The 20,371-nt window shown below is 31.9% G+C and overlaps 3 protein-coding genes across 3 annotated transcripts; all 3 read left to right on the forward strand.

Annotated features, from left to right (window-relative positions):
• The first annotated feature begins 8,912 nt into the window (after window positions 1–8,912).
• On the forward strand, window positions 8,913–11,305 carry LOC122578707 (eukaryotic translation initiation factor 5A). Its single transcript, XM_043750724.1, has 5 exons — window positions 8,913–9,150; window positions 10,233–10,355; window positions 10,462–10,518; window positions 10,608–10,682; window positions 10,976–11,305. The coding sequence occupies exons 1-5, from the start codon at window positions 9,028–9,030 to the stop codon at window positions 11,075–11,077; spliced, it is 480 nt and encodes a 159-aa protein (XP_043606659.1). The 5' UTR covers window positions 8,913–9,027; the 3' UTR covers window positions 11,078–11,305.
• Window positions 11,306–12,619: 1,314 nt separating this feature from the next.
• Window positions 12,620–15,219, forward strand: LOC122578706 (eukaryotic translation initiation factor 5A-like). The gene is made up of 5 exons (XM_043750723.1): window positions 12,620–12,900; window positions 13,889–14,011; window positions 14,105–14,161; window positions 14,273–14,347; window positions 14,898–15,219. The coding sequence occupies exons 1-5, from the start codon at window positions 12,778–12,780 to the stop codon at window positions 14,997–14,999; spliced, it is 480 nt and encodes a 159-aa protein (XP_043606658.1). The 5' UTR covers window positions 12,620–12,777; the 3' UTR covers window positions 15,000–15,219.
• A 1,364-nt stretch (window positions 15,220–16,583) lies between these two features.
• On the forward strand, window positions 16,584–19,136 carry LOC122611324 (eukaryotic translation initiation factor 5A). The gene is made up of 5 exons (XM_043784337.1): window positions 16,584–16,867; window positions 17,971–18,093; window positions 18,194–18,250; window positions 18,335–18,409; window positions 18,819–19,136. The coding sequence occupies exons 1-5, from the start codon at window positions 16,745–16,747 to the stop codon at window positions 18,918–18,920; spliced, it is 480 nt and encodes a 159-aa protein (XP_043640272.1). The 5' UTR covers window positions 16,584–16,744; the 3' UTR covers window positions 18,921–19,136.
• The last annotated feature ends 1,235 nt before the right edge of the window (window positions 19,137–20,371 follow it).

Below are 20,371 nucleotides of genomic sequence, written 5' to 3' on the forward strand. Positions count from 1 at the left end.
GCGGCGGTGGTGTTGGTGACGATGTTCTTTTTAATGTAAAAATTAATTGATGTAAGAGAAACAATGTAGTTATATAAGAGTTAAAAGGTGTTTTTTAAATTAAGTTCATGCATTATGAACATTTCAAGGTTATTAACAACTTAATTGAAAAAAATGAAAAAATATATTGTAGTATAAATTATAGATATATGTTCTTGACACCTATCCATTCGTATACAATAGGAAATGAAAAAGTTAGCATATAAAATGATAAAAGTGCCATAATATACAATCATTATAACATACTTTGCAAACATGCGATGTTTAACCGTAACAAATTCATAAATTGTTTAATTACATTCACACACACAAACACACGTAATAAATTTATAACCACTACGAGTATATCTCATTCTTTTAGTATGTACTACAGTATTTAGATATTAAATATAAATAAAAAATTTGGAATCCAACTTTTCAGCCTAAAAAATGGATGAAAATCAGAAGATGTCGAGGGAGAACAACTAAAGAACGACTTAATTAAGAGACGGAAGAAGCAACAGAATGAGCCCAAAATCTAAGTAGACCTTTCATCTCGACTTCATTTCTACAATTCATCATCTTTAAAGAAATGATTTCATCTCTTGGTTTTCCTTTAGCATTATCAAAAACCGAAACCGGTGGTGTATTGCTTGTGAGAATTTGGTGTTTGTACCAATATGTGTCTAAGAGTATGCAGATTTGTTCTTCACTTACTACCATTGTGATGAATGTGGTGATACTTGATATGATGATCGTTTATATAAGAATCTGATCATATATGCCTTGGAAGGAACTTTCGTTTTGTTGGGAAATATTGGGAGAAAAGGTTATGTGTGAACTGTCATTACATTGTTTTCTAGAGGCAAAAAAATAGAATATTTGAAAGGAAAGAAAGCAGAAAAAGGGGTTTGGCTGGCAAATAAACATGTTTGACAAACAATGAGTGTACGGCCATTTGCACAACTAATATTTAATTTCATGTTTCGTGTGTTAATTATTTGATTCATTGTACATGTATATCTAATGTAATGTTTTTTTGGAACAACTATATCTTACCTTATACTCCGTATCTTATCTCTATATATAATAAAAAAAAATTTTACAAAAATAGTTTATGTGTCACCTTTACATTTTTTCATAAAGCTTAATTTTTTTTTGTTTAACTTACCTATGATGTCATAAATACTTTTTTTCTAAAATTTAATATATTTTTATTTTTATTGTTTATGATGTAATTTTTGTATAAAAATGTTTTTATGTTTAAAAAACTCTAATTATTTATAGATGGTTTTTTAAATTTCCATTAAAACTGTATTAGTAAATTATCACATAGATATTTAGATAGAATTAATCTAAGAGTTCTTATTCGTTTAAGAATGAATTTATGACTTTGTTATATATATACGAGCATAATACTCGTGCGTTGCGACATGATTTTGTTTTAGGAGTGACAATTTGTTATAAGGGTAGATATGATAATTTAGTGTTGTACTGTGTGAAGGGGCATTTTGAGAACCACGGATATGCTGAAAGGGTTTTTTTTTGGTAAAAAACAAATATGTTTAATTTTTTAAGCCATACCATAAATAAAAACCCAAAATGCTTTATAAAAGAGTAAAGATAAAGATAAAGAGATATATTGATAAATTTGGTCAATCAAAACTCGTTCAAAATTTGTTTAAAAAACAGCCATACGCCTTCAAAATTTGTTCACATGGTCATCAAAACTTTGATTTATCTAATAATCATATTCGTACAAAACTTGAAAGTATAATGACTATATGACTATATCAGAACAATTTGAAGGTTTGATGTTAATAGAAAAGATACGATATGGTATAAATACAAATGGAAAGTTTATTGAGAAACTTGGGCAATAAAAAAAGTTTATGGTACAATTATGGTCCAAAGTAAAAGATACGTTAGCATTTTGGACTTTATCCCTAGTAACCCGGGCAAATAAAAAAAAAATTATTTTGATATATTGAAAAATGTTTGTTATATGTCATATAATGTAATAATAACAGAAATATATGACTAAAAAGAAAACATGTAACTTATTTGCGTATTTATTAATATAGCCAACTCATAAATTGTTTGCTTTTTAAAATATTGAAGCATTTTTTCATCATTGAATTTAAATATTTGTAAATCTATTATAGAATATTTCATTAAAATAATATAATGATAAATCATTTAAATAATACTCTGTATAATGATAATTTATTAAAAATAAGAAAGTTTAAAGAAAAGCTTCAAAAAGTTATACAGCTTTGTCTATAATACTAAATGTCATGTTTTTACAAATGCATAACAACATAAATTAAAATTAAAATGTATAAAACTTTTTATATTTTTAATGAGAAAATAATTTTCGTCATTTTATCATTCTAAATATGTACATAATAAATATTATACATCTTATAAGTATTAACATTAAAATATTTTTAAAATGAAATTACTTGCTATTTCTTAAAATTTTACATATTTTATGTTGGATTAGTAAATATGAATTTTTTTCTTTGAACAGCTAACAAAGAAATTATGTATGATGTATGTAAAACGTATTATAATTAACCTTAGTAAATAATGCATATATACTAACTAGCTATATCCAATTTCTTTTATATTAATGAAAAAACTAAAAAATTAAAAAATTAACTAATAAATGATGTCATAAATCATTTAATTAGTAAAAATGAAAAAATTTATAAGAAATTTTTTAACAATGCCTACTAAGTTTCTTTTTATAAATAATGATGTAAGCAAAATCTTCTTTTACTTATATATATATATATATAGTACTATAGTAGATAGATTACTCTTTTCGTCTCATTTTAATTATCCGAATTTGACTTGTCAAATCTTCCGTCTTCAATTTTGACTCTATATATTTTTGTTTGTATTTCATAACACGTGCTATAAAATATATGAAGGGATTGAGTTTTAAATATATTTTTCATTGATATAGATTCTATCAACTAATATATTTACGGTCAAAGTCTAAAGAAAAAGACTTAAAAAGTCAAAATATGACATTTAAAATGGGACGGAGGGGGTATTATTTTTAATACATATATATATATATATATATCGATCGACTATATATGATGACCTTGTTAACAAAAAGATATTATATTTTGAGCATAAACAAAATATATATTATAGAATTCTAAATATACTAAATAAAGAAAATGTACTCTTCTTCATTTCTAATAAAAGAGGATCCCAAAAACAAACTATCTTCACAATTTTGCCACCTGGCAGTTGTTCCCTGTGTTTCAAAAAAACCCCTCTAACATTTTTTCAACTACGGTTCTTTCGTATAATTTCTTTCTATTTCTTTTATTCTTATTTCTTTTTGGAACGATCTTTTTTTTATATGAATATGAAATCAAACAATTACTTTTATGAAGATAAAATAGTTATTATGATTCCTTTTTCGTATGCATCGATGTTGTACACACAGAATTGAGGGTATGTTTTCCATACACCATACGGATTTGGATCTGTGTCTATCAAAGGTCAAAGACGGCCAACACTTGTCGAAAGTTGAATTACAGGTTCAATGCGAATATGTACTTTCATGGATGAATTAGGTTTACAGTTATGATATCCTGAAATTTAATTGATTTTTTGGTTTATTATTATTATTATTATTATTATTATTTGTGTCAGTTCATTTCAGTGGAAAGAAAAATGAAACCCTAATATTTGGATCTACTTTTTGAAATTGTAAGTTTCATTTTGGTGATATATAATGAAGTGACCTAGATTATGTTTTAGTTTTCTGTTAGTTTACTTTTACTTTTTTCGTCGTATATAAAAAAGGGGATCAGGGTTGACATGCAATGGTTCATACTTCATAGATGAAAATTGGATAATTTTGTTAACAATCCATAGTAGTTTCGACATGGATGTTAAAGATAGAACTTCATGAATGCAAAGCACTCCTGTATGTACAAAAAGAGTTTGAAAGTTATGACTTTTGATGTTAGAAGTACTTGATTTTATAAATTTTGTTATATTTAGAACTACCAAAGACTCGGGTTGAGCCAAGTTAGTGTTTTTTCTTTAAGTAAATGCAACTGAGTTTAGTGTAGGTTTGATCAATGTGAGGTTTCCTCACTCCCTAAAAAAAATTAAGGATGTTGACTATGAAAGATGATTGATGTGCTGGAAGCAACAATTTATATCATTCTCAAAGGTTTGTGTTTGTTAGCTGTTAGTAGTCTAAATAGTTTAGTAGTTCAGTATGTGCTTATTTCATATCAATAGCCATTAAACAATGAGACACATTCTCATCAACCATTAAAGAAAGTTTGATAAATAACTTTTGTGTGAAAGAGAGTAGGGATGAGCGAAATGGTGGGGTTTTTTAAATATGTATCACACTCCCTACTGTCATGCTATCATATACACTCGAATGTTTGCTTAAAGGGTTTTTTTTCCTGTTATATACATGGAGGCAGGCTTAAATGCATATGAATTTGTGTTATGACTGAGTATATGAATTGGAGGCTGAACTCCAAATTAAATGCATCAACTTTTTTGGTTTGTGTATACGAAGGCTGCCTCGAATGCATATAAATTGGTTTGTGTTATATACATGAGTCTGCCGCAAATTGCTAATCTATCACTCCAAGCTAAACTCCAAATTATATGCATAAAAATTTTTCGAGCTGGTTTATATCATCGAACTAATGGTTGTAAGTACTTATATATATAGATATGCTATGAACTGATTTTAGAGTTATTGTACCATCATTCGATTATTCACCAAAGTCATTTTTCATTTTCATGGGGCTTTAGATCAAGTTAGTACAAAAGGCATAATCGACTCTTGTGTCATTTTGGTTATCTAAATCTTAAAATTGGGTACAGACAGGTACAATACTGAAATTCTTGGTACGAAAATAGTGGATTCGGTATGATATCGGGATTTGGATTTTAATATATTTGGTGTCAGTATTTCTCGTTTTTGGTACGATTACCGATACCATACCAAACCTTCCTAAAGTAGAGCATAATAGTTGGTGCACATGTGTAATATAAAGGGCTTTGAGCCTTTGATTCTTCATTTTGTCATATATGTAATGGTAATAATGAATTTGCTTTTTCAGTCATGTATCATATATGTAGTAGTAAAATTTTAGTCCTTTTCGTATGCCCTACTAGAAAGACAGCAAGTCAAGCTGCCATGGAGGCTAACAAGTTGATTAAGTATCATCCTTGTGTGGGTGTCCAAGTCGTCATTGCTAACTGGCTTGGTTTACAAATAACAATTTTTGTTTTTTATAGTTAACTTGTATGCAATTTTTTTGGTGTGTGGCAGAAGCTTGTCTGCAATTTCCTTTATATTGTGTACTACTTCACTTATTTTTATATACTCCTTCCCAGTCACGAGCCACAATGAAGTATGTTCAATATTTCAAGGTTAGAAATTTTTGATTTACAGTTACATGATGCTTGTCTCCAATGGATGTGAAGTCACAAAATCTGGTATTTGATAAATATGTTTGATACTTTTTAGATGAATAAGTAACTAATAATAAGTATGCCTTCTTTTTTTAGGTTTTTTTTTTGAAAAATAAGATATTCAGATTTCACATTGGTCCTTGCAAAGCACAAGCGACCCCATTACAAAACAGTACATATAGAATTTGTAGCAGTGGGAAGAGACTCGACGCTGAAGATGCTAATGGGCTTCTGTCCCGTTTGATTCTGGGTGGGAAGAAGTCACAAGACAAAAAGGCTACAAAGACAAAGATGGGAAGAACAGCAACGACAACATCAAGGTACAAGGCAATAAGATTATCAAGTTTTTCGTCTTAAATCTGCCCGAGGGTTGCAGAAATGGGATCTGGAATCCTGCCTTAAAGGTTTCGTGGAGATAACGGGAGTCTATATAGCGAGGAAAAGAAACAAGGAAGGCCTCAGGTTCGGATTTGTAAGTTTCAAAGGAGTCAAAGATTGGAAAGCATTGCAGTTCGACCTAAGGAAGGCGAAATTGGGAAGGTATAACCTACAAATTAATGTTGCCAAGTTTGCGTTGGAAAACGTTGATTCGGTGGGTTTAGAGAAGAAAAGCGGGTTCAAATCTAATCCCCAGATTCTACCAAGAAGGTTTGTAACGACCAGATGGGGTACAGATCAGGGGAATAAATCATTCGCTGACATTGTGAAAGGCCCAGGGTGACGATAGTGTGTTCAGGAGCTTAGTGGTTGATCAAGAAGTTGCGGCGTTCCCTTCATTCCATGGAAGGGCGTTAGTTGCGAAGTGCGTGGATTTTGATTCGCTCTATAACTGAAATCGAAGCTAGGGGGTAGGAGTTGATAAGGTGGAGTTGAGATATATGGGTGGCCTCGATGCATTACTCACGTTCTCGGTGGAGGAGGAGGCCGATGATTTTGTTAGAAGGAAGGAAACTTGGAAGCCATGGTTTCCCAAGTTCGAGGTGTCAAACAACCACATGTCTTTCTCTCTGTGTGTGAAAGGGAAAGGGAGAGAGAAAGGTATGTGGTTGCTTAACACCTCCTAAAAGACATCAATAACGCATGAATGTTAAATGGTTCAACCAAGTTGGATGAGTTAAGTACCTTTATAAGTATGTCCTTGGAAGACACCCATTAGAATAACATGGCTCTTGCCTCTCAGTAGGCATATCATCAAACCACCCATCGATATTTGTGCTTTTATTTCCATGTTGTGTTGCCATATGATCTTCAATAAAAGACGACTTATTAATCTTTTACATTTTTTAATGCTTTAAAATTTAGATGTTGAGTTTGTTATAATTCTTTTAAAGGTACATAGCCACAAAATTTAGGATGTACATGAATTGGATTATGAATGTATTTTTCAATTTTGTTTTGATAATTTTTTGTTTTTTAACTTTGTTTAAAATCTGTTATTAGAATGGCTTGGTCATTCATAGTTGTTTATTTTATTATTATTCATTTTTTGACAGCATTCAAAGTTCCTTACTAGAATTACTTGGTCTTTCATAGTTGTGATTTTGCAATCTTTTTATCTGATCTTCATTGTTTCGTCAGTTCGATTATCAAATGAATTTATTGTAGACTTTGAAGCTAAGTATATGTGGAACTTCATTTTATTGGTCAACTTAAACCACCTTTATGAGTTAATATCAATATTTGCGACTGTAACTATTACAATTTTTAACTTACAAGATTTAGATTAGATAATAAGTTGTAATTGGTTTAAGTATAATCATATATAGAAAGCTTTATCAATATTTTTCTAATCATGCCCGGGTAGTCACCCGGGTTGATTAGCTAGTATGTATAGTATACCAAACAAAGTAAAACCTCTTTTCGGATGTAATTGAATTTGTATGACGTTTAAGTTGGTATCAAATGGTATAAAAGTCAAATATTATGATTTTGGATTGACCTTTGGGTTTGTGATGAGCCACTGAAAAAGGTATGCTCGAATTTGTTCAAACGAGATAAGTAGAAAAAGTGTCACGCTAGTAACGAGTTCTGCAAGGTTATGAAAAGATTTGGAAATTCTTATAATTGATCTCGTGTTCCAGCTTGAACCGTTGAAGTAAAAAAATGGGGGAACTTGGCGAGAATGATGGGAGGGGTTATTTTAAATAACAATGTTGATAAATGTGTGAATTAGGGAAAAATTGTGTTTTCAGCGAAAGCGAGTTAAATATGGTTTAAATGAGTTCCTAAAATTTGAAAATATCATGTAGATAATTTTTATAGATCAAATCCCTACTATGGATTTGAGAGTATTAACCATGGATTATGCAGGAGGGAGGTTAAGACATTTTTTTTGCAATTGACCTGTCAATCAGACTTTAAGTCATATACTGATGTAAGGTATTATACAGTGTATCATAAGGGAATGGGTAAACTACTAACAATAATCATTGTTTATACGAAATGAGGAAAGGTTTATGAGTGTATCACAACACAGTTTCAAAATTATTGCTAATCGGTTTATATGAATAAAAAAAACTAACAAAAGTATTATACAATGTATAGAATGGGTAAATTACAAACAATGAGTATAGCGATGTAAAGTGACATCGCTATCGTAACATATGAGTTTCTTGTTAATAAGTTGTAATTGAGATACATATATTATCTTTGACAATGCCGTTCAAAAAGGGGAAAAAAATTTTCTTTTGATAAAAATAGTTAATAATAATAAAAGAGAAATGATATATCCACCTAAAAGTTAGAAAAAAATTCTCTTAACCTATAAATTTATGACATGTGGATTATACTAATTATTTTTTCTAATTATATTTTGATTTTAACACGTGTCATTATTTTATAACTAGCACGGTACCCAGACAATGCGACGGTGGTCATGACGGCGACGGTGTGGAGGTGAAGACTGGAAAGGGCGTCGAGTGATGTTGATAATTGATGTAAAAGTAATTGATGTAAAGAGTTAATGAAGATACTTTAAAAAATAAATGACTGGTAGCGTAATTTAATTATTAAGAATATTTTATACAATTTTTTGTTATTATACTAAAACATATTTGCTCTAATAACTTATCTGTTAATCACAACTCTTTATTTTTCGAAATTGACTATTCTTTTCCATTTATTTAATAATGTAAATTAAGAGCATTTTTAAGGTGCTTTGTTAACAAAATTAACCATTATCTCACATAAATAGATAAATAATGTAAACCGTAAAATAATCTAGACAGGATTAAAATTTTCTAAATTTAAAGTTAAATTTAAAGTTGGATCAACTTTTAATTATAAAGTTGGGTATCTCAATCTTCCAACGAGACGGTCGAACCGGCGACTCCCCGTCCCCACACACATCGATGCATACAGCCGGACAGCCCAGGACATATGACATCTATCGATATCTAATCATTTTAGTATATATTTATAAAAAAAAAAATACCCCAAAATTAACCCAAGAACACCTAACACAAACACACACACACGGCTTCTGCTCTCCAATTGAAATCCATCAAGTAAATCGGAGATCGGAAAATTATGTCGGACGAAGAGCACCAGTTTGAATCAAAAGCCGATGCCGGCGCTTCCAAAACCTACCCGCAGCAAGCTGGTACTATCCGTAAAGGCGGTCACATCGTTATCAAAAACCGCGCTTGCAAGGTTTTTATTTTCATTATCTCTCTTTGATACATTTTTCTTTGTTTGATGATGATTTGTGTTAAGTTTTTTAGGATTTGGGTTAGGATTCTGATTATTATTATTGTTGTTATAATTTGTTAGCTTCTTGTGTATACAATTTGATAACCAGTTTGAAAATGCTAATAAGCCTTTTTAAGATGGTAGTTGATCTGACCTAGATCTATTAATTTGAGCTCACAAATGATGAATTTGGTTGCTTTGGATCAAAAGTTAAGGCTGAAAGATTTGAACTCACAAATGGATGAATTTGGTTGCTTTTTCTACTTTTACAAGCATGTCCCAATTATATATACTTATAAAGTATCCGCACGTTGCGGTGGTAAGATGGTGGGGGTGATAGGTTATAGAGTTTGATAGCACATAGGAGGTGATAGGTCATAGAGTGTGATAGTCAAATGCCTTAGCCGTATGGGCTCCTCCCTCGGATTTAAAAATTCGTCGAAAGTATATCGAATGACCTCTCTAATGAAAGACCATGAAATTTTAAGAACACCCATATAATTTTTATAATTTATCGATGTACGGTTTTTGAGATAAAAGATTTTAAATGAGTTAGAAGAATAAAATGATTTATGGAGGAGAGAGAAAAAAAATGAGTGGTTGAGATTTAAGGAGAGAGATGAAAATGACTGGTTGAAAAGTTGAAAGTTGAAATTTTTGAAGGAACAAATGCTTTATAATGTAGTAGAGATATATAAGTTTATCAGACAAAAATAATGAATTTAACAGCATGCATGTGTAATGCTGGATCCTCTCATTAATTTTGGTATGAAATATCATGTGGTGCGTTGATATTAGTTGCAATAATTGATTGCTCATTTGTAATTTGTGTGTAATCCTCTCCCTTGCTTACTTGATATTCTAATCCTGGATAGTCAATGATTTTATATATACGGGTGACTATTGAATTAAGTCTGCTATCTTGTTATAAATGTTACTTGTTGCATCACATGTTTTGTTTTCGATAGATGCACTACATGGTTGTATGTTGTTGAATGGATTACGTCGACTAGCTTATACATGGGGATTTACGTACCTTGCAGGTTGTAGAAGTTTCTACCTCCAAGACCGGCAAGCATGGTCATGCTAAGTGTCACTTTGTTGCAATTGACATCTTCAATGGGAAAAAGCTTGAAGATATTGTGCCCTCATCCCACAATTGTGATGTATGCAAAATCCATGTTTTTCTCGTCTTGTTTCATTTCCCATTACCCATTCACTTCATATAGTTAACTTTCTTTTTTTTTTTTTAATTTTATTATCTGTTTTCAGGTCCCTCATGTCAACCGTACTGACTACCAGCTGATTGATATTTCTGAGGATGGATTTGTATGTTGAATTCAGTTTTATATTGGTGAATTAATTTTATCATATTTAAAATTATATATTCGAGATTGATTATAATTGTTGTATTTCAGGTGAGTCTGTTGACTGAAAATGGCAACACCAAGGATGACCTCAAGCTCCCAACCGATGATGCTCTCCTGACTCAGGTATGTCATGTCATTTGACTTTATCTCACATTGGATAGATGAACGCACTATCTATGATATTTTATAGTGTTGCTTATATGATTTGCCTCCTTTTTTTGCTCACATCAATTTTTCTATATCTTTTTGTGGATATATCATCTTTCGTAGCTCTAAGTAAGACTATTAGCGAAGACGCAATATATGTTTTTATTCAAATACGTGTAGTGATGATTGTTGACGAATAGACAATGAAATTGACCTTTTTGACTTTCAAGATAATAGTTTTATAATGTTGACTGTTTATGTAAATGCAGATCAAGGATGGATTTGCAGAGGGAAAGGACCTGGTCGTGAGTGTGATGTCTGCAATGGGGGAGGAGCAGATTTGTGCTCTCAAGGATATCGGCCCCAAGTAGTAGTATCCTCTTAAATTCCTTGCCTCATCAGCAGAGTTTTCTCTGTTGGAATACGACTAGCAATCTGGCATCATCTGCACTTTGTACTATCGTTGACTATTCTATTTGGGCCATGAACATATAGTACCTTTTACTTGCTCTTGATGTACGTTGAATATAATTCTACCATATGTTTGTGATGTTTTGTTGGGCATCTGATAAAAATGCAGCTTATTATCTGGTTCGGTATGCAACTTTCTTTATGGTATGTGGTTGTATTCTTTTCTTGATTCTTTCTTATGAAGGTGTTTAAATACACCGACAGTCTGGCACTCTTATGCTTATGGCTATTGTTTAGCAGTATACTAGTATGCTGCATAATGATTTTTATCAAGGAGAATTTGGAAATATTAACAATTTTATTTAAATTCGTAATATGTATTTGAACAAATAAAGAAGCATATACTTAAATTCGTGAAAGTTAACTAAACGGTAATATATCCTTTTATTTTTAAAACTAAATTCGTTTTTCTTTAATAGTCTGGGTAAAATGAAAAATATAATAGTATACGAGCATGGCACCCGCGCAATGCGCTGACGGTGGTCTAGTGGTGTCGGTGATGATACTAGCAGCGGTGTCAAGTGGTGTAGTTAAATGTAATTGTGATAGTGGAATTTTTTAGAAGATAAAGGTTTCAAGTGTTAAATATTAAAATAAAGGTTTAAAGTGTAAATTAACTCATTAAGAACAAATTTGATATTTTATTAAATCTTTTTTTATGATAAGTGTTTATTATCAGTAATTTCATATGTAACTATTTTTAAAGATGGAAGGTGTTAAAATTTTTATAATTTTTTTGAGCAATTAAATATTAAAGTGTGAAAGTGTTAATACAACGTCCTTGTGAACTCATTATTCTTATGACCACGAGCCAACACCAATAGGCTTTAGACCCCGACTCATAGTCCATTTGTCCCCCCCCCCCCCCCCCCCCTCTCTTCTTCTTCTACTCCTTCATAAAAAAGTTATCTCATTTTTCAACTTTTTATCTTTATAAAACTCAAAATAACTTTAATTTTCAATAAATGTTCAACCTGCACATTAAATCTATCAAAATATCCTTAATATATAATCCAACAGAATCTATACAGACTATTCCTTTTTTATTCATTAATTAAAATATTTTCATTTAACATACTCTTAAATGAAATTATTTATAACATATATCTCTTAACCTATAAAATAACTATACTATCCATGACATAAATTATTTTTAGATTAATAATTACATAGTTACCAATTACAGTATTACTACCATATGTTGTTGTCACTATCACCACCGTATCACCACCGTATTATGCAAGTATCTTTTTATATACAATAAATTGAACACATAAAAAAATTAGTAATGGACTAATGGGTCGTTTGGTACGGACGTATGGTCGCTGTGAGTGCTATAGCATCTCAAATTAGTGCATGTAATAATGCCTTTAACTGTGGCTTACAACAAACGCTAATAATAATGTAAAAATAAAGTATATCCAAACAGACGGTCGAACCGGCTCCACAGTCCCCACTCCCCACACCTCTCTACATACACTCCGTTATCGATATATCTATATCTAGTGTTTTACAAAACCCTAATATTAACACCTAACACACACACACGGCTTCTGCTCTCCAGTTGAAATCCATCAAGTAAATCGGAGATCGGAAAATTATGTCGGACGAAGAGCATCAGTTTGAATCGAAGGCCGATGCCGGCGCTTCCAAAACCTACCCTCAGCAAGCCGGTACTATCCGTAAAGGCGGTCACATCGTTATCAAAAACCGAGCTTGCAAGGTTTATTATTATTATTATTATTATTATTATTCTTTTGATTTGATGATGATTTTGTGTTGACTTTTGAAGTTAGGATTAGAGCCAGGGTTCTGATGGTTATTATTATATATTATTATTTGTTAGATTTTTGTGTATCTATAGGTTTTTATATATAAAATATTTGATTTTAATCTATTAATATATAATTTGGATAAAAAGCACAGGTAGATGACTAAACACTGATTATTTAAAAAATTATTTGTTGAATTTACTTTATAATTAATCTTATATTTAAGGTGTGATAACCAGTTTGAAAATGCTAATAAGTTATTTTTAGATGGGAGCTGATCTGACGTAGATCTGAATATGTCCTTTTGGGAATTGGGACCAAATGTTAAGGCAGAAAGATTTGGACCAAATGTTAGTACATAAGCATGTCAATATGTTATAAGTTAATCAGACCAGAATAATGAGTATAAATCTACAACCTTTGAACTCTGAGCATAACTTATTCAAGTGTTTTTCTTTTTTGCTTTAGAGGGTCTTTGGGAATTACTTATTTAATTGTTGCTCGTTACTTAGCGGATAACCAATCCTAAACATTCTTCTAAAAACTGCTTATGTGCTAACAGTACAAGAAATATTTTCTTTAATATAAAACGCTCCCTAAGTGAATGACTTTCTGATATGTTATTGCTATTCTTGTGGTGCTTATGATCAAGCTAAATCTTATAGGTGAAAGGATCACATATATTTTTATAGCAGCATGCCTGGGTAATTGTACTGGAATAATTGATTGCTCATTAGTAATTTGTGTGTAATCCTTTCATTTGCTTACCTGATATTTTAATTTTTGGATGTGCAATGATTTTATAGATACGGGTGAATATAACTAGGTCTACTGTCTTGTTTTTTTTTTTGCTGCATCACATGTTTTTGTTTATGCACTAAATAGTTGTATGCTGTTGAATGGATTACGTTGCCTTATGCATGGGGATTTTCCTTGCAGGTTGTAGAAGTTTCTACCTCTAAGACCGGCAAGCATGGTCATGCTAAGTGTCACTTTGTTGCAATTGACATCTTTAATGGGAAAAAGCTTGAAGATATTGTGCCCTCATCTCACAATTGTGATGTATGTAAAGTCCATGTTTTTCTCTTGTCTTGTTTCATTTTACCCTTTCACTTTATAAAGTTAATTTTTTTTGTTATTATTATCTGTTTTCAGGTCCCTCATGTCAACCGAGTAGACTACCAGCTGATTGATATTTCTGAGGATGGATTTGTATGTTTTATTCAGTTTAATACTGGTGTTTTATTCAGTTTAATACTGGTAAAATAATTTTGTGGTATTACAATTATATATTTGAGATTGAGTATTATTGTTGTATTTCAGGTGAGTCTGTTGACTGAAAATGGCAACACCAAGGATGACCTGAAGCTCCCAACTGATGATGCTCTTCTGACTCAGGTATGTCATGTCGGGTACAATATAGATAAATGCTACCATAGTAATCCGATCTATGATGTCTTATGGTGTTGCTTATATGATTTAGCTTCTTTCTTTTTTCTTTTCAAAATTTATGAGAAATCCCATTTCATATGTCTTGGTGTTATGGGGAAGGTATATGTGCTTCTCTCATATCAGTTTTTCCATATCTTATTGTGGATATATTAGTTATATTTATTAGTGACAACATTTTAGAGGTATTCGATAGAATCGTTATAAAACAGCGTTTATAACAGAGATCTCCATTATATATGTCACGGTTTTTTGAGGAAACATATATGTGCGTCTCCCACATCACTTTTTCTACATCTCATTGTGGAAATACCATCTTTAGTAGTTATACTTATTAGCGACAACATTTCAGAGATAAGACTGTTGGTGAAGACACCAAATATTTTCTTATTCAAATCAATTTATATGCGATGATGATTGTAGCTGAATAGACAATGAAATTGACCTTTTTGACCTTCAAGATGCTAGTGTTAAATCCTAACTGTTTGTGCGAATGCAGATCAAGGATGGATTTGCAGAGGGAAAGGACCTGGTCGTGAGTGTGATGTCTGCAATGGGGGAGGAGCAGATTTGTGCTCTCAAGGATATCGGCCCCAAGTAGTATTCTCCTCATAAACTCTTTGCTTTATCAGCAGAACTTTTTCTGTTGTAATACTACTAGCAATTTGCCATCATCTACAGTTCATGCTATTGTTGACTTTTCTGTTTGGGTCATGAACATAAAGTACTTTTACTTGCTCTCGATGTATGCTGAATTTAATTCTACCATGTTTGTGATGTTTTCTTGGGATCTGATAAAATGCAGCTGATTATTTGGTTTACGGCTGTAAATTTCCTTATGGTATTATGTTGTATTCTTCATTTTGATTTTTGTTTATGAAAATGTTTAAATACACTGGCTGGCACTCCTGTGGTTGATAATAAAGTGGGTCAGTTGGGCTTTGTAGGTACTCAGATTAGTTGCATCAAAGTTTATCGAGTAGGACGTATTACAAAAGTAATTTTACTGAATTTAGATGTTCATTAATTAGTTGTGAATCGAATATATATCAAAGGTTATTCATCATATGCATAAATAGTCGCAAACATCAAAAAACTAGTTTGGTCCCAGTGCTATACGACGTCTATAATTTACTCTATTTTATAGCATGCAAGATGATGTGATGGAGATAACTTTTGTTGGTGAGTGACGGTGGTGGTGGCGAAACCAACAAGGTTGGATAAGTGGTCATCTTTGCCCCTTGTCTCTGGAGATAGAGCAGTGATCTATCCTTATGTCTTGCAAGACCGGGTATTCTTTTCGATCTTAGTTATATCTGAAAGCAGCAGCTTCTGTAACCCGACATTATATTGGTAAGACTGTCTACAATCATCTTAACCTTACCCATACACTGTCGAGGTATTACGACTTAAATCTCGTGGAAGACAACATTAGGTGCTTACTTAGAGGGTGTTAAGACTGTCTACATCATTTTCAACTTCAATTTCATCTCTTGCTATAAATTTGTTAGACAATGTCATATCATATTCATTTTATACCTGAATAGCTAAATATAATTAATGAATCATAAAACCGACTAACGGACTAGTTTCCATAAAAGATAATTATTGCAAGAGTCATCTTCTCTTTCTCTCACACGACATACTGCCTTACTCCATACCACATCTCACCACGGGATCGGCAGTGATGTTCTCATATGGTATGGGATGTATCTCATGCCATCTGACCATCTCTCACAAGTTGCCAGACTCATTAGGCTATTTCTAATGGTAATGTTTGTACATGTCTTTCCGTATCTTTGTTTGTCTTTCCTTCTTCATATCATTGAATCATGTCCTTCTTTGCTCATTCATAGGGTATATATGCTAAGAACACGTTTTTTTATAGAATAAATATCTTTTATTTGTATATGAAATAAGAATATGAAAGGATTTTTATATGAGAGGAAGTAAAATAAAAGAATTTCAAGAATTTAAAAAAATATGATGTGACAATTAAAATCATGATAACCTTATCAAAATTAAAATCATGATAAACAAATGAAAATTGATGATATTCTTTAGTTTTTTTTTTTTTCTTTATAAATAAAAATAAAAACGTATGTGGGCAACTCACTTAAACTCAGCTTAAAACAAACGCTAACCGGCCCAGTGGCACGTCTATACTGACTATACATACAGGCATACAGCCCGTTCTTGATATATCCTATATCTATATCTTATATTATTTTTAAAAAATTAAAATAAAATATAAAATCCCAAAATTAACATAAACACACACACTACACAGCTTCTGCTCTCCTTTTGAAATCCATCAAATAATAATAAATCGGAGATCGGAAAAACATGTCGGACGAAGAGCATCAGTTTGAATCAAAAGCCGATGCCGGCGCCTCCAAAACCTACCCTCAGCAAGCTGGTACTATCCGTAAAGGCGGTCACATCGTTATCAAAAACCGCGCTTGCAAGGTTTATTATAATAATAATTATAATTATTATTATTATCATTTCCCTTTGATTTGATTTGATGATGATTTTGTGTTGACTTTTGAAGTTAGGATTATTATTATTCGTTAGTTTTTTTGTTTTGTATGTATAGATTTCATATATAGTCTTAAAATTAAAATATAAAATAATATGTAATTTGTTTATGTCAACAATTTGGGTAAGAAGCGCAGTATGATAACTAAAAACGAATTATTTTTTTGTCAACTTAGCTTTGTGACCAAATGTTAAGGCAGAAAGATTTTTTTTTAAAACAGCAGAAGTTTTATTAATAATTATCTGGCAAGGTGCTAGAACCAAAGAGTACAAATACATATAAATCTAGAAGTTACAACAAACGACAAAATCTAGACTCATCCCGAAACATTACCTGCGAGGATTACAAAAGGAGTGGGAAAAAAACTCGCGCCACTTACGGTGACCCAAGACACGAGATTTGAGCTTGATGAAAGGATGAATTTGGTTATTTTTACTTGACAAGCATGTTACAAGTTTATTAGACCAGAATAATGAGTTTAAATCTACAACCTTAGAACTCCGAGCATAACTTATTCAAGTGTTTATATGCTTTTAGGCGGATAACTAATCTTAAACACTCTCCTGAAAACTGCTAATGTGCTAATTTTAAAAGGAATATGTTCTTTAAAATAACCAATTCCAAACGCTCCCGAAGTGAATGACTTTCTGATATGTTATTGCTATTCTTGTGGTGTTTATGATCAAGCTAAATCTTTTGGGTGTAAGGATCACATACGTAATTTGGATCCTCTCGTTAATGTTGGTATGAGATATTGTGGGGTGCGTTGATATTAGTTGCGATAATTGATTGCTCATTTGTAATTTGTGGGTAATCCTCTCCTATGCTTACTTGATATTCTAATTCTTGGATGTGCAATGATTTTATATATATGGGTGAATATTGATCTAGGTCTGCTCTCTTGTTACATTTTTTTTTTTTTAATTTCGTTGCATCACATGTTTTTGATAGATGCACTAAATGGTTTGTATGTTGTTGAATGGATTACATTGACAATTGACTTATGCATGGGGATTTACGTACCTTGCAGGTTGTGGAAGTTTCTACCTCCAAGACAGGCAAGCATGGTCATGCTAAGTGTCACTTTGTTGCAATTGACATCTTTAATGGGAAAAAGCTTGAAGATATTGTGCCCTCTTCCCACAATTGTGATGTATGTAAAGTCCATGTTTTTCTCTTGTCTTGTTTCATTTCTCGTTACGGGTTCAGTTTATATTTAACTTCTTTTTTTTATTATTATCATCTGTTTTCAGGTTCCTCATGTCAACCGTACCGACTACCAACTAATTGATATTTCCGAGGATGGATTTGTATGTTTTATTTAGTTTATTTGTGACTTATTTTCGTAGTATTCAAATTATTTATCGAAATTAATTATAATTGTTGTATTTCAGGTGAGTCTGTTGACTGAAAATGGCAACACCAAGGATGACCTGAAGCTCCCAACTGATGATGCTCTCCTGACCCAGGTACGTGTCACGCCTTACAACTTTATCTTGCATTTCTTGTGGTACAGTATATATAATATAGATGAATTGCTACAATCTATGATGTTTTATTGTGTTGCTTATGTGATTTAGCTTCTTATTTTTTTTTGTAAAATATAAAGAGAAATCCCATTATATTTGTCACGGTGTTACGGGGAACATACAGTTGCGTCTCCTACATCAACTTTTCTACATCTTATTGTGGAAATATCGTCTTTAGTAGTTATATATATTAACGACAACATGTCAGAGATAAGACAAGACACCAAATATTTTCTTATTCAAATCACTTCTATATGCGATAATGATTGTAGATGAATACACAATGAAATTGACCTTTTTGACCTTCAAGAAGCTACTGTTTAAATCCTAACTGAACGTGTGAATGCAGATCAAGGATGGATTTGCAGAGGGAAAGGACCTGGTCGTGAGTGTGATGTCTGCAATGGGGGAGGAGCAGATTTGTGCTCTCAAGGATATTGGCCCCAAGTAGTATCATCCTTGTAAACTCTTTTCTTCATCAGCAGAATTTTTTCTGTTATACTAGCAAGCTGCCATCGTCTGCACTTTTTACTATTGTTGACTATTCTGTTTGGGCCGTGAACCTTGAGTGCTTTTACTTACTCGTGATGTATGTTGAATTTAATTCTACCATGTTTGTGATGTCTTGTTGGGGATCTGATAAAATGCAGCTTTATTATCTGGTTTACGGCTGCAAATTTCCTTAGGGTATGTGGTTGTTTTCTTCTTTTGTTTCTTGCTTATGTAGATGCTGAAATACACTGGCTGCCACTCCTATGGTTGAAAATAATAGTGAGTGAGTTGGGTTTTGTGGATACTCGGATTAATTGCATCAAACTTTATCGAGTAGGAAGGATTACAAAAACGATCTTAATGACTTGAGATCATGTGGTTCATTGGTTGTGAATTAGATTTAATAAATATATCAAACATTTTCTAAAGTTATTAGCTCTTTCTTTTGGACGAGTCTTTAGATGCATATGTTTGGGCTTCTTTTTCAACGGCTAAATATGTTTGGGCTTTCTAAATCTAGTTCACACGGCTGGTTGTTACTGTTTTTGACTACATTTCAAAATAAACTGACTTTCTTGGTCAACATGTATCAAACCAGATAAGATCAAGTATTATATTTGACCAGATTTGACCAAACCATGTAATTCGGTTTGTTGGACGGTTTTGACCCTTTTTTTCATATATATATATATATATATTGAAAGGTTTAAGTGAGAATCAACATATACGGTGAAAACCGTGAGAACCATTAAAAAATTATCTCTAAGGGCTTTGCTCCCTTAGAATTAAGGGTTACGTCCGTACCGTAACAACTGTCACCATCTTTTGGATCGCCGCCCATTAAATCCATACCATTCCCATATGCGTCCAGTGACAACCCTTTTAGAACGGATGAGGGCAACGCCCGTACCGTATTCATACATTTTCTCAACATGTAAGTATGTAACCCATATGATTTTTTATAAAAAAAAGATTTTTTTTGGAATGGATTTTTATTAAAAGAAAATAAAAAACAAAAAAAAGTATTAAAAAAATGAAAGATAAAAATTAAAAAAATAAAAAACCACACAAAAAAAAGAAGAAAGAGGGAGGAAAACTGATGGTTCTCTCCATATTTGTGGTTCTTACGTTAACCCTACCCTATGCGCGCGCGCGTGTGTATATATATATATATATTGAAACGAGGGTTAGATGTTAATAATTAGAATTCTAACAATGACATTTGATGTGGGCAATCTTCTGGAAGTTCGAAGTTTGTACAACATGAGTGATAACACGTATGCCTATATGTTCAAGAAGCAAATGTCCGAAACCACAATGAATTAAGATTGAATCGTGGGTCTCTAAGTCAATAGCCCTTCAACACTTCTTTCAAAAGGACCTTCGGGCCAATTGACCACTTAAGTGGTT

This window comes from Erigeron canadensis, chromosome 8 (assembly GCF_010389155.1).
Source record: "Erigeron canadensis isolate Cc75 chromosome 8, C_canadensis_v1, whole genome shotgun sequence".
NCBI classification, from domain to species: Eukaryota; Viridiplantae; Streptophyta; class Magnoliopsida; order Asterales; family Asteraceae; genus Erigeron; species Erigeron canadensis.